A 13,198-nucleotide genomic window follows, 5' to 3' on the forward strand; every position below is an offset into this window, starting at 1 on the left:
CGCCACCTCTGCAGCCGGCGCGCATGACGCGGAGGCCATGGGAAGCCCTCGATAGACGGATCAGGTGCACATGATGTGGTGCAACGGAATCCTGCGCGCGCTCTCCGATCTCAAAACTAACCTGCGCCGAGTGCAAGCGGCAGCTGTGAGCATCGCGCGCGCGGAGAAATCAAGGAGCTGTAGGAGCGCGCGGAGCCCCGACGGTGGCGACATCGCACGCCTCTGCATTCTGCTGCAATGTTGATGGTGTAAAAGCGTAATATGGCGTCTGCTAGAAATGGACTTCATAGATTTCTAGTTCTGTGGCTTTGTAGTCGTTGTTCAGCGCTTTATATTGGCCAGCCTCTTGCGAATCGCGAGGATTTTGTCTCCGTGGACAAGATTGAAGCCGTCTGCACGGAGTGGTCTCCTGGCAGCGTGCGTGTTCCCCGAGTTTTTCCCAACTCTCGGGTGGCTGTGCATTTGCGAGGCACGGGACTGCTACCAAACAGGACCAAGATTGCGTTCACCAGCGAAAGCTTGGAAAACGGTCAGGAGTGCCATAGCGAGCTATTCGTAGGCAGACAGCTTCGAGTGCGCGCTGACAGCAACGGAGATGTCGTCGCCCAGGGCGTCATTCCCGCTGCTGCCTCGCAGGACTCACTTTACCTGTGCACGCGCAACCGTGGCCGTTGGAGGCACCAAGGGAAAGCGGTCAGGCTCGTGTACGCAGCCGCGCCGACAAGGCACGCCGGCCAGCTCAGAATGCGTCGCAACCTGGGCATTGGCAGGCGCTCGACCGATCGCAACGGAACGGGGCCCAAGCGCAACCTGTCCAAATCCGCGTGAGTGCTTACTTTCGTTTCTTTTGCCACCCAGCGCCATGGTAAATGCGCGCGCGCGTCTGAACGACGCGTCAGGAGCAATATTGGCTAGCGTTTAAATAGAGCTGTACGTTTGCTCTCGTAGTGCACAATTGAAATCAACGAGATCGTACATGATGTCCTTTTGATGCTGTCGCTCCTGCTGACACTGTCATCAGCGGCGTACTCAAGTCGCCGCGCACGTGTTGGCGGGAGCGGCACGCGCGGCAGCCCGTCTGACCCGTGCCGGTTGCATTGCAGGCTGGACGACGGCGAGGCAGCGCAAGTGGCGCAAACGGCGCAAGTGCTGGGCCTGCGGGCTTTCGGCGATCGCGTGGCCACCCTGGACTCCGGCATGACGCAGGTACCTGCGGGAACTATGGTGGAGTTGCAACTGTTTGGCAACGGCTTCACCAACCAGAGCTCGTTCGCGTTCACTCACGAAGCCGCGCCAAGGGGTTCTGCATGCGATGAGGTGCCTACAGTGGCCGTGGCCCACGCCACTAATGTGGGCGGCGGCAAAGCGTCAGTGTTGGTGAGCCTTCCAGGCTCCAATGTGCAATACTACGTATGCAGCAAGGCGCCCCTTAGTGAGGATGTCAAGTGGGTGCACCAAGGGGACGAGCCCTGGGTGACGCTGGTGACCCAGGGACGGCTCATGCCCGTCTGGGTGCAGGCCATCATTCTGGCTGGCCTGCTTTTGCTGTCGGGCCTCTTCAGTGGCCTCAATCTGGGCCTGATGGCTCTTGATAAGACAGAGCTGCGCGTCATTGAATCGTGTGGAACACCCAGTGAGCGCAAATGGGCCAAAGTCATTGCGCCTCTGCGCGACCATGGAAACTATCTTCTCTGCTCCCTGCTTCTGGGTAATGTGCTTGTCAACAGCACACTTACCATCCTTCTGGACGACCTCACCTCAGGCTTGGTGGCTGTCGTCGGTTCCACCATCAGCATCGTCATCTTTGGTGAAATCATTCCACAAGCCATCTGCTCCCGACATGGACTGCAGATTGGTGCTCGCACGCTGTTTATCACAAAGGTGTTCATGGCCCTCACACTCCCTCTGTCATGGCCCATTTCCAAGATCCTCGACTGGGTGCTTGGGGAGGAGATAGGCCATGTCTACGATAGGGAAAAGCTGATAGAGTACATCCGTCTCACTAAGGACTACAACAAGCTGGAGAATGAGGAAGTGGACATCATCAGTGGGGCACTAGAGCTCAAGAAGAAAACTGCTAATCAGGCCATGACTCGTATGGATGACGTGTTTATGCTGCCTGTTACAGCAGTTCTGGACTTCGAAACAGTGTCTCAGATCATTGCGCAGGGTTACACTCGCATTCCAGTATTTGAAGGTGACCGCAATAATGTTGTTGGACTTCTAAATATTAAGGATCTGGCTTTTGTGGACCCCGAGGATGAGATTCCTCTCCGGACATTGTGCGAGTTCTACAATCATCCTGTCACATTTGTCTTCGAAGATGAAACTCTCGTCAACTTGCTCAATGAATTCAAGAAAGGTAACTATTAGAAAGCAATTGTTCACATACTGCGTAGATTGTAAACATTAACATAAACAAAACCTATTGTTTGGAACAAGCTACAAGAAGCATTCATTCAAGACGGTGGCTGCTCATATGCTGCACTAAAACATATCATGCATCTAATCTTTTCATCAGTAAGCATAAGCAGCAGTAAGGCTTACATCAATGAATTCAGAAAAGGTAACCTTTAGAAAATGATTTTTACTACTCCATAGATTGCAGACATTAGCATAAACAAGAATATATTGTTTGCAACAAGCTACAAGAAGTATTCATTCAAGAAGGCCATATGCTGCACTAAAGCATATCACGCGTCTAATCTTTTCATCGGTGAGCAGCAATAAGACTTGCATACATCCTTATAAGCAGACTAGAAGTTCGTCAGTGTTTTTGATTTCCTTGATCCTGTGGTGTCTCAGCTGAGGTTGTTTTTCTTACTTGGTACAGGGCAATCCCACATGGCTTTTGTTCGTCGTGTGAACACAGAAGGAGATGGTGACCCATTCTATGAACTTCTTGGCTTGGTCACACTTGAGGACGTCATTGAAGAGATCTTACAAGCTGAAATCATTGATGAAACAGACATTTTAAGTAAGTGTGTCTACAACTGGCAGTGTTGACGAGACTGTTCACACACATCTTCCTCGTTTCAGTGGATAATCGGAGAAAGCTAAAACGAAAAGAAGCTCAAGTGCGCCAGGATTTTTCCGATTTTGCCAAGCTTGGTTATGGTCGGCAAGGCAAGCACAACATCTCACCACAGCTGGCTCTTGCAACGTTCCAGTACTTGGCTACCTGTAAGTGAACCAACTTTTTGTAGAGCTAGAATCCTGTTCCTGTAACATTTTACAGTGTACATGAGCAGTACCTGCATTACTGTATTCTTGTTTAGGTTAGTTTTCTGAGTAATGCCATATTTAGGTCTGAGTACATTGTTGTGGCAGCTGCACCTAGTTCGAGATTTCTTTCATTTTAAGGGAGCCACAGACATTGCATTATGGTACGTTAATAAATGAATGCCTGTAAAATTCCTGCTCTATCATACAATTATTATAACACAATTGCCCACCTTTAGAACACTACACTTGTGTTTATTCCTTTTAACTCGAACCACTGAGCCCACAGATGCTTTACCAATGCCACTTCACATAGGTGAAGTTCTTTAGAACTATGCACAGAACATGGCGTAGGAGCTGCACCATGTACTTGGACCTTTGAGCAGTGCTGGTAGTGCTTTGCACACAACAAAGGCCTCTTAGCCTTCCTCTGAAACACTAGCCTTGACCATATTCCAGTCACTTGTTACTGTATGTGCTTGTGTATGTTGTGCATTTGTGTGTTATGCATGGATGCATTTCATGTATGTTCCTTGTCATCTAGAGAGAGAAAAAGATGAGAGAAAGCAGACAGGCAGGGATTTTAACCAGAACAAAAAAGGGAGAGGGGAACGTAAAAGATAAGAAGGAAGCAGATAAAGAGAGACACAACAGCCTGGCATTGTCCCTTACAGCCTACCGCTTTTGTTAAAGATAGCATGTAATCAATTAAATTAAAGGAAGGAGAACTCGGCCAGTCTTACTTCTCCTGACTATAGTGTAAATTTTGTGCCAGATGGCAAATATTTTTAAAATTAGTATCTGTATATGCACGTGTGAATTAAGCACTCATATATATATATATATATATATATATATATATATATATATATTTTGATATAGTGCTGTTTTTAGCTAGCTGTGCAGCATTTGCTGCACAGCCATTGGGTATTGGATATTGGATATGGGTATTGGATATTGGAAATGGATATTGCTGTAAGCACCAGGACTTAGTAGGCAAAAATGGTGCTTTTCTGTAATGAATTAGGGTGTCAATTCCTTTTTATTGCTACCAGATGAAGCTTCTTTTCACGGAGTCATTTGCAAAATTATTCATGTGCTTGTTGCACCATTTTTTGCTTGGATTGCAGTTCCTCACATATTATTTTTTTTTAAAATTAATACGTCTTGCCTTATTACTCTCTTCAATTGGCAGATTTCTCAGGTGGCTTCGAATGCCACACTCAGATTTTTAACTCATAAAAGGGTGTGACACTGGTCTAGTTGGCATTGCATCTTGTAGTAGAAACATTGTGAGAAACAAGGACTGTGTGTTGTGTGTGTCTGTCTTCATTTCTCGCACTGTCTCACTACAAGTTGTACATAATATTGCAAAGAAAACAAGAAAATCATATCTCCTCCATTTCTTTGTGCAGGCCAACATTAGCATAAGTAACTGCGACTGGTTTTTGGCCATTTTCCATCATTTTGTTCAACTAGTTCAGCCACTTCCCAAAATGTGCATGGAAGTTCTTTGGCACAAAGTAGATTTCTAATTCAAGCGAGTCATACTTTGAACACTGTGATTGCATGAAATTTTCTGCTTATTTTGGGCTATTTTTGGACGGACCATACCATTTATTTGGGCTTGCTTTCAGGGAGCGACCCGCTTGATGGCTTAATTCATCTGGCCACCTTCTAATGAACACTTTTTGTGTCATCTTAGTGTTGAAAAATAAAACATAATAATGCATGATCTTGCTTATAAATCTCCAAGGCATCGTCACTGCATGTACCAGTCCTAAAGACATACACACCTTTTTGTGGGTTTTTATTTCCTGCGAATAGAACGCATAGAATTACAAACTATCTGTGCATTCAAACTTAGGGAGGAAAAACCATGCATTTGCTTAAAACTGAGTTTGCCTAAGAGAAAACTGCAGAGCAGAGAAAGTTATGCCAGTCCATGAAAGTGCACCAAATGTAGTGCTATTTATAATTAAGCTTATTCATAACGACACACCTTTGCATTTAATCTAGGCTGCAGCTTGCAAAGTTAATGAACACAACATTAAGATGAAAAATACCACCTTCAAAGAGTGTCTTTGTTGAAACCTCCTTTGTTTGGTGACAAATGCCTGAAGCGAGATACCAGCCTGCACCTGTTTATTGTTGTGAATGGAGAAATGACAGCATTGTTGCTTGCAAGATGTGTTCATGTCAATTTTGAATTGTGGGAACAGATCAATGCCCGATGGAGCCAGGCTATAGAGAATAAGAGGGACGGTCAATCACTTCATAGCCTACCTGGTCCAATTTCTGCATTGTGATAAGCATTTTGTTACAAGGGTTGTTCTGAAGAAACATGATTGCCTTTCACCAGCTTTTCTCACCATATCTTTCAGATGGCTGCATGAAATTTATACAGAACATTGCAGTAGTAGTTGGCATTTACTGTGAACTCTTGATGAACATAATCGATGTGGATCACTCCTTCTGCATCCCAAAATACAATCTCCGTAACTTTGGCAGCGGATATCTGCTGTCAAAGTTGTTGTGACTTGGTGAACACATGTTGCCACTCCATTGGCTGCTGTTTGGTTTCTGGATCGTTGTGTTAGAGCCACATTTCATTGACAGTCACCAAATGGCTAAAAATAGTAAGAATCCCTTTCAAAATGTGCCATTATTGGACATGAAGCAAGCACACACTGTTGTTTGTGATCAGCATTCAACTCTTTTGGGATTCATTTCGTGTACAACTTTCTGATTTGTAATATTCCTCACACACTATATATGGTGAAATTGCTCCACAGGTACCCCCACTAGCTCTGCAGTTCTCTCCAGGCCAGTTTGTTTATCTTAAAGTGTACAGAATCAACCTTCCCAGCAGTTACTACAGTCATGTTGCACACACTTAGTCTTTGGTCACTGTTCTCCCTCTTCTGAAGCCAACAACTTACTTCTTAGTTGTGCTAGATGAAAGAATTTTGTCACCAATGCTATCATGTAATTCACCATTAATCTCCTTTATCGCTGTTCTCTTCTCCTGGTGGATTAATTCCATATTTTTCTGGGCCATCATTCTCAAACTGCAGCAGTACAAAGAATATCTACACTTTGGTATTAAAATTACAGCTGAAGTACACACAAGAACCCTTTTATCATATAGTTCAAGTATACTAATCTATTTGCCCCCTTCCATGTTAGGTTGGGAACTTTTTAAGCCTCATACATGATGGCTTTCTGAAGGTCTGTTTTTTTTTCCTTTATATTTTTTAAAATCATAAGCCACTTGTGCATTCATATGAGAAACTAAGGGAGACAAATGTATTGCTAAACACGTGTTCTTATACATGGGGTGGCTGTAGAGTAATATCCACTACTTGTGGAAATTTGCAGAATATATTGGATGGTTTTGGCCTTGTGTTTGGGGAATCTCATCTAAAAATGTTTTCTGGATTTCTTGGCCCAAACATTACCCTTCATTAAAGTGGTTTTTGTTCTATCTGTGCGCAGTTTCGGCAGTTATCCAAATGAGTGAAAAGAACAGATGCCCTAGAGAGACCCAGAGGCTTGCATGCCCTTTTCCAAACACCATATTGTCTTTTGATATTGTCTGTGGCATGTTTTTAAAAAATATTTACGTGTTTTGTGCACATTTGATTCTTTCAGAAATGCTTGTATTCTGGTGGGTCACCCATGAACACATCAAATGTAGTGATTATTGATAAAAAGACAAGCCAAGTAACATTCATTTTGTTCTTTCATTTTTACACCATGCAAGCTATTCAAAGACTGCTTTACATTTGCTTCTCATGATCCTTGACAGACATCTATGTGCATGAGCATTTTCACTCATCAAGCTAATCATTAACTAAATGTACTAATTAACACTCTAATCATGAACTTAGCACACGTGCTGCAATTGTCAAATTGAAGCCAGTGAGTGCAAAGAGCATGTCAATTTAGTAGGAATTATCAGACTAGCATGTTTCAACATACAACCCCAAAACATGGCACAGATACATTGGCATTCTATGCCTCGTTTTTCAACAAGCATTTCCGAATTGGGCAAACTATGTTGAATGCTAACATATTTTAAAGATGTACGTATGAGAACAAGTTCTAGTTTTACAATTCATACTAAATGGACGAGCCTCGAGTACTCACCAGCTTCAGTTTCTTGCACGTCGTCTGCCAAGGAGCATAAAGCATCTGTAGAATCAGCTTTTGCTGAGCACACTTAGTAAAATTGTGAAAGTATGACTCTGAAGCCAGTTATAACAAAATAAACAGACAAGATTATGGTGCAAGTATATTCTTTTCACCAGAAAGGAAGCCCAAGTAGCAGAGATATGCATCTTAAAATTTATGCTCCATGCCTCTGCTATCTATATTGCACATATTGATGCAAGTAGTTGTGGATTTGTAGCACTTCCTCACACCAGTGTCACGTCATACTCCCAGCACTTGTTCCTCCGAGTCTCTCTCAACCACCGGTGCATGCTGATGGGACTATCCTTTCTTCAACTCTGGAGAATCCCCACTTGTGCTACTCCCTTCTTTCACGGTGTCCTATTTCATGCTTCCAGCTCCGCTGAATGTTGGCCCTCTGCACTTGCTATGTCCATATTATGTAACAAAGTGTCCTGTACAGTGGCTACCTGGTGCAGCATTGATCATCCCTGTGGGGCTGAGGTGCCCATTTTTGTTTAAATCATTCATTTATGCTCCATTCATAGTGATGCTCTGTGGCATGGAAACTTGATAATTTCATGTCGCATCAGTGGCCTCCAGTGCTGTTATGAACTATGCATGTAAAGTCAACCGATTCTTTAACAGTACCTCGCAATCATCGGCTGGTGAACACCTACGGCGCAAAGCGACACAATCAGCAAGAACAAGAGAGACCAGCAAGAGATCATCAAGTTCTTGCTGATCTAGTGACTTCGCAGCCATTAGAAGGCGCTCACCGGCCGCCTATTTGACACTCGCGCAGTGCTGTTAAAGAATCAGTCGACTGTATCTGTTAGTACTACTGGGTTTTGTTGGTAGAACTAGCTTAGGCAACATGTAAAGGGGGGAAGGCAGAGGTGTAAACTGTAATGCAATGCCAATTGAGATACCATGGTTTCCCTCGACAACAACTATCTGTGTGGAAATCACTTGCATGCTTGTTGTCCTACGTGCAGCTTTTCACAGGATGATGGATTTGTGCGCATGACCCCTTTGTTGAATGCAACTGCATTAAGTGTTCTTGCACAGAGTGGCCTGTCCAACTTTCAGAAAAGGCATCATGCTTGGCAAAAACTGAGCAGATAATAGTAGTGTCCTGTTAATAAACTACTCTTTTCCGCTGGTTTGATGCAAATGTGGAAGCAACTTCACTCACCCAGTGCAAAGAGGAAAGCATCAGCAACATATCTTCAGCTCAAACATTAACATATCCTGCACAATTTAAAACCACCCAATTCTAAAGACACCCGTTGAAATTGCTGCATATAGCAATGCATTGTTCACCACAGACATGAGCATTGGCCGCAATCATACCACTGTATCACATACGACATTGGAATCTTTGGAAAACTAGTTTCACATGATTTGCGATCACTATTATACATTAGATTGCAACATAGGGGTCATGCAACTTTGACACATCTTATCTAATTGTGCAGAAGCTATTCAATATCAAAGAATTGCTTTAAAGAAATGTTTTCATGTTTTAATGCAGCTGTGGAGCCATTCAAGAAGAACCTCATCTCAGAGTCTGTCTTGCGGCGGCTGATGCTGCAGAACATCTTCATAAACATTAAGATGCACTCTCGTGAAGACCCCGTCATTTATGTGGCTGGCCAGCCAGCTGACTATTTTGCGCTGGTGCTCGAGGGACGGGTCAGCGTCACAGTGGGCTGTGAAAAGCTGCTGTTCGAGACGGGACCATTCAGCACTTTTGGCATTCCAGCCATATACCGTTGCCCAGGTGAGCATAGTTACCAGCACATCCTGTACACAAAATAATTGCAGTTTGTTTGTGTGTACTACCTCTTCAACTACCTTTCACACAAGCACAAGGAATGCCATCAACTTCGACTGCTGCACAAATTTGAAGTAAATGACACTGCGCAGTACTAATCCAGGTAGCGTAGGGTGTTCATAAAAATATATCACTGGTTCCTTTTTGCCAGTAATTCATTTGAGTTCATCATAGTTGTGAAACGAGCACTTCTGCCTCAACTTCGCTACAACAATGGGTCTCCATGACCCCCATCACTGCCCTTCATGTCTGTGTGAGAAACAAGGGAACATTGCAGTGGCATAGCCAGAAATTTTGTTTGGGGGGGGGGGGGGGGGCACATTGCAGCTCGGCCTCCTCCTTATAGAATTTGTCGAGGGATCAATACACGAATAATAACTGCATTGCCATTGCCAAAGATGCTGCAAGAAGAAGAAGTATTTTAATGACTGGAAAATGTAGAGAGGTCGGCCGGATAATGGAGCATCTGGCCTGCTACTCTACGTAAGGGAAGGGGAAGAGGGGAAAAAAAGGGTCACAATGGGGGATGATAATGGGAGGAACGAGGTGAAGGACACATTACACAACTGGTATCAGAGGCGTGAGTCCAGGCCCGTGTCACCTAGGAAACGTGAAAGAGCACGCATTGTCTCTGTCGTCTGCCAACTCTGGCCATGCACCTAGCAAGAGGTCCTCCGACAGTGCTCCATTGTGTAAATGTCTCAAGGTATCTGCCATTGTCAGTCTTTCGCGCGCATACTCAGGGCACACCACGAGCACATGTTCTATAGTCTCTACAGCGCCACACACTGAACAGTCCGGGGAGTCTGTCCGTCCAATAATGTGCAAATATTTGCGCGTGAAGGCGACGCCTTCTTGAACGCTACGCACTGTCAAGACAAGTAAAATATGTATTCTTTCACAAAAGAATATATTCATATGTCATAAAAATTGTCAAAAATAACTAATACCAATGCTTCCATGTTTTTTGTTTTTGTCTATTTAATAAGTAAAGAAAATATCATACGCACTTCAGAACTTTATCAGTTCGAAACTAGCAAAGCAGTGCATGCATGTGAATAACGTAAAGACCATGAAATGAACAAATGAGTACAAATATTTTAATGAAACTTTGTCATTAAAGAATGTTTAGATTTTTGTACATATGCAACAGCCAGGAAAAAATCTCAGTGACTCTGTCCTTCGTTCCAATGTATTGCGCAGGAACAGCTATCACCGGTCGTGTATTGTGAGTAATTGTATGGAAACTATAGTCGCAACAGAGAGCACATATAAAAAGCAGGAGTTTTACAAAATAGGCATTACAAATGTGAAGATACAGCTTGATAAAGGGCGGAAAAGTGCCACTGGCAACAACGTTCACTGCATGTATACACAAAACCTTGGAACAAGATATTTAGATATACGCATAAGTATCCAATAAATCTACGTATCTAAGCAAAAGTCAATGTATATAATGGTCAAACAAGGCATATAAACATGTTTCGCAATCACAGATTCACAGATCACAGAATCCTCCCTCCACTCCCCCTGATGCGCGCGAATCATGGCGGTGTGCTTCCTCCCCGCTTTTCTCCCTTGCGCACACAAGACTCAGCTACCATCGTCGGCTCGCCCATCACCCCCCCCCACCCCCCTCCCCGTCTCCTGCCTCTATGCTTTCACTAGCACACACAGCATGGTGGCACACGATGACGATGTTATCGTCCTTAGACATTATAGAGAACACGACGGCAACAGCAGGAATGCACCTGGAGTGTCCATAAATTGCTATCGTAATTATAAGAGTATCCGGCAACTGAAGAATCCCGTGGCCCATTACTTTCAGCAAAAGAGGAAGTAACAAAATCGTACTTTCACCATGCAACAATTCGCTGAGCCGCAACAATGCCTTTTTTTTTTTCTTTTGTGAGGCGGTGCACCTAAATGAAAAGTAGGAAAGGAACGCATGTTGGCCACAATCGAATTCCTACTTTCGGCACCTAGTGTGGTTACCGAAAGAATATAGAAGAAAACGTGAGACGCTTGGTCCACAGAGAACCATCAGCTTAGTGCTCAGTATCCTACAACAGCGAGACAAAGGACTTTCTGAAGAGGTTGCGGTAACATCAAAGTGAATGTGATGCCCTCAAGCGAACGCATTGCAATCCATTGAGTCCCCACAGTGATGGCGGCGAGTGACCATTGTTTCTTTTTCTCATCTGCTAGCCAGAAAGCGTCCAAAACTCTGCCAGGCCAAAATCTATTCAGCCAGAGAAAAACGAATGCACACCAAGGTGCGCCGCGTGGTGGTCGGATTAACACGAGAAAAACGCATGCGCTCTGGCTGGCTCTGGCAGCCCGCAGGTAGCGAGAACAGGAAAATTGAAGAGGCTGAATGTGTCCTCGCTAATAAAAGTCAAAGTAGAAAAAATAAATAAGAACGTAGTTACCTTTGCTGGCTTTAGCGTGTTGACATGGATGCTTTGGCGCAGGTGAAAAAAATGTTGATCTTCTTTTCTGTGACATGATGACACAAATGCACCACCACAGCGCTTCATCTCATCAGATCTCGCTCAGTGCTCTGTCAAATTGTCCGATAGTGCATTGATTTGGCTCTTCTCGTTGTATGGTCCGATGTACGACTTTAGAAAAGTCAGTGCACTTTTGGCGTCAAATGTTTATAAGAACACTAAACCTACAAAGTTACGGAATTGAAAATCTAAAGCACTACTTTGGAAACGTCACTGCACCTTTCGCATAAAAAGTTAATGAGAACTTTATGCACATAATGTTTCGGAATCGAAATCCATGCACTCCATAGATTTCTGTAGATGCCGCCACGAGCCCGTTTGTCGTCAAAACGCCCTTGAAACTTTGTCCTCGGATGGGTCTCCTTGCGTTATGTGACTCCAGGTGCATGGGCGTTGCCACAAAATCCAGCCCGAGTTCGCAATGTTCGTGCCGAAATGGCTTTTCGAGCGTGAAAAAGACACTCTAGACAAAATAGAAAATGATTTCTGGTGCCCGGGGTTGTTTGGTCGGCGGTGCATGACAGCACGAAATAAATTTCGAAGGGGGGGGGGGTGCTGAAGCCCCATAAGCCCCCCCCCTCCTGGCTACACCCCTGGAACATTGGATTGAGCTTGCATTTTTACTTGTGTAGTATAGTACAATAATACTATGAAATGCCAACTTGTTTGCACTGGAATTTCACATAAAGAGGGCATTTTGTTTTCTTAGGGGTTTAACATCCCAATTTTGATTGCGCAGTGCTCTTTAACATGCTCCCAAGGCTCAGAACACAAGCATTTTTTCATTCCGCACCTCATGACTAAGGACATTAGCCTTAAGAAGTTTGGATGGCTCCTTCTCATATGTAATGTCATGTGGGGGGCCATGCTAAGTTTCATGCACACACTTGCTAGCTCTGTAAAGTCTGTTCAACACAAATGGTTGAGGTCCCATTTTCTGGTTTCCAAAACCATGCGAGTTGGCAAGTTTGTCAATATGTCAAGCCCCATTATGTTGCAGATGCCCCTTTTATGCAAAAACAAGCTGCCCTTGCCCAACAAACTTGATTGCAGTAAAGAACATATCTATATGCCTTTTTAGTATTGCTTCAGCACTGCTATTATAAAATTAACACTTCCCTTGAAACTTTCCTATCCAATGTTTCAGTTACTGTGGCATCAGTCTAGTGAAAAGAGTGGAGCCATCCAAGTGCATGCTTGTTACGAATGGATCTGTTGGTACAGCCTCATTCTTGGCAACAGATTTTTGGCAGTTAATACATAGAATGTCTCATAGGGAGCTGCTGAAAAACTGTGTAACAGATAAAATTCGGTATCGGTATGTTGCAAGTGTGACCTGCACACAAAAAATCTGACTGCCTTTCACCGTCCCATCACTGATACACATCAGAAAGGACACGGTTCTGCCCCATTGTGTCAGTTGGTTCAACAGCCATGTCAGGAATGA

General features: G+C 44.1%; 1 protein-coding gene across 1 annotated transcript in view; it reads left to right on the top strand.

Moving 5' to 3' along the window:
* Positions 1 to 13,198, top strand: part of LOC126545503 (unextended protein-like) — an 18,465-nt gene continuing 5,267 nt past the window's right edge. Inside the window, exons 1-5 of the mRNA XM_050193399.3 lie at positions 1 to 824; positions 1,104 to 2,362; positions 2,834 to 2,977; positions 3,040 to 3,183; positions 8,936 to 9,184. Coding sequence (XP_050049356.1) covers positions 262 to 824; positions 1,104 to 2,362; positions 2,834 to 2,977; positions 3,040 to 3,183; positions 8,936 to 9,184 — 2,359 coding nt within the window. The 5' untranslated portion in view covers positions 1 to 261. The remainder of the gene's footprint in view (positions 825 to 1,103; positions 2,363 to 2,833; positions 2,978 to 3,039; positions 3,184 to 8,935; positions 9,185 to 13,198) is intronic.

This window comes from Dermacentor andersoni, chromosome 1, assembly GCF_023375885.2.
Source record: "Dermacentor andersoni chromosome 1, qqDerAnde1_hic_scaffold, whole genome shotgun sequence".
NCBI lineage: Eukaryota > Metazoa > Arthropoda > Arachnida > Ixodida > Ixodidae > Dermacentor > Dermacentor andersoni.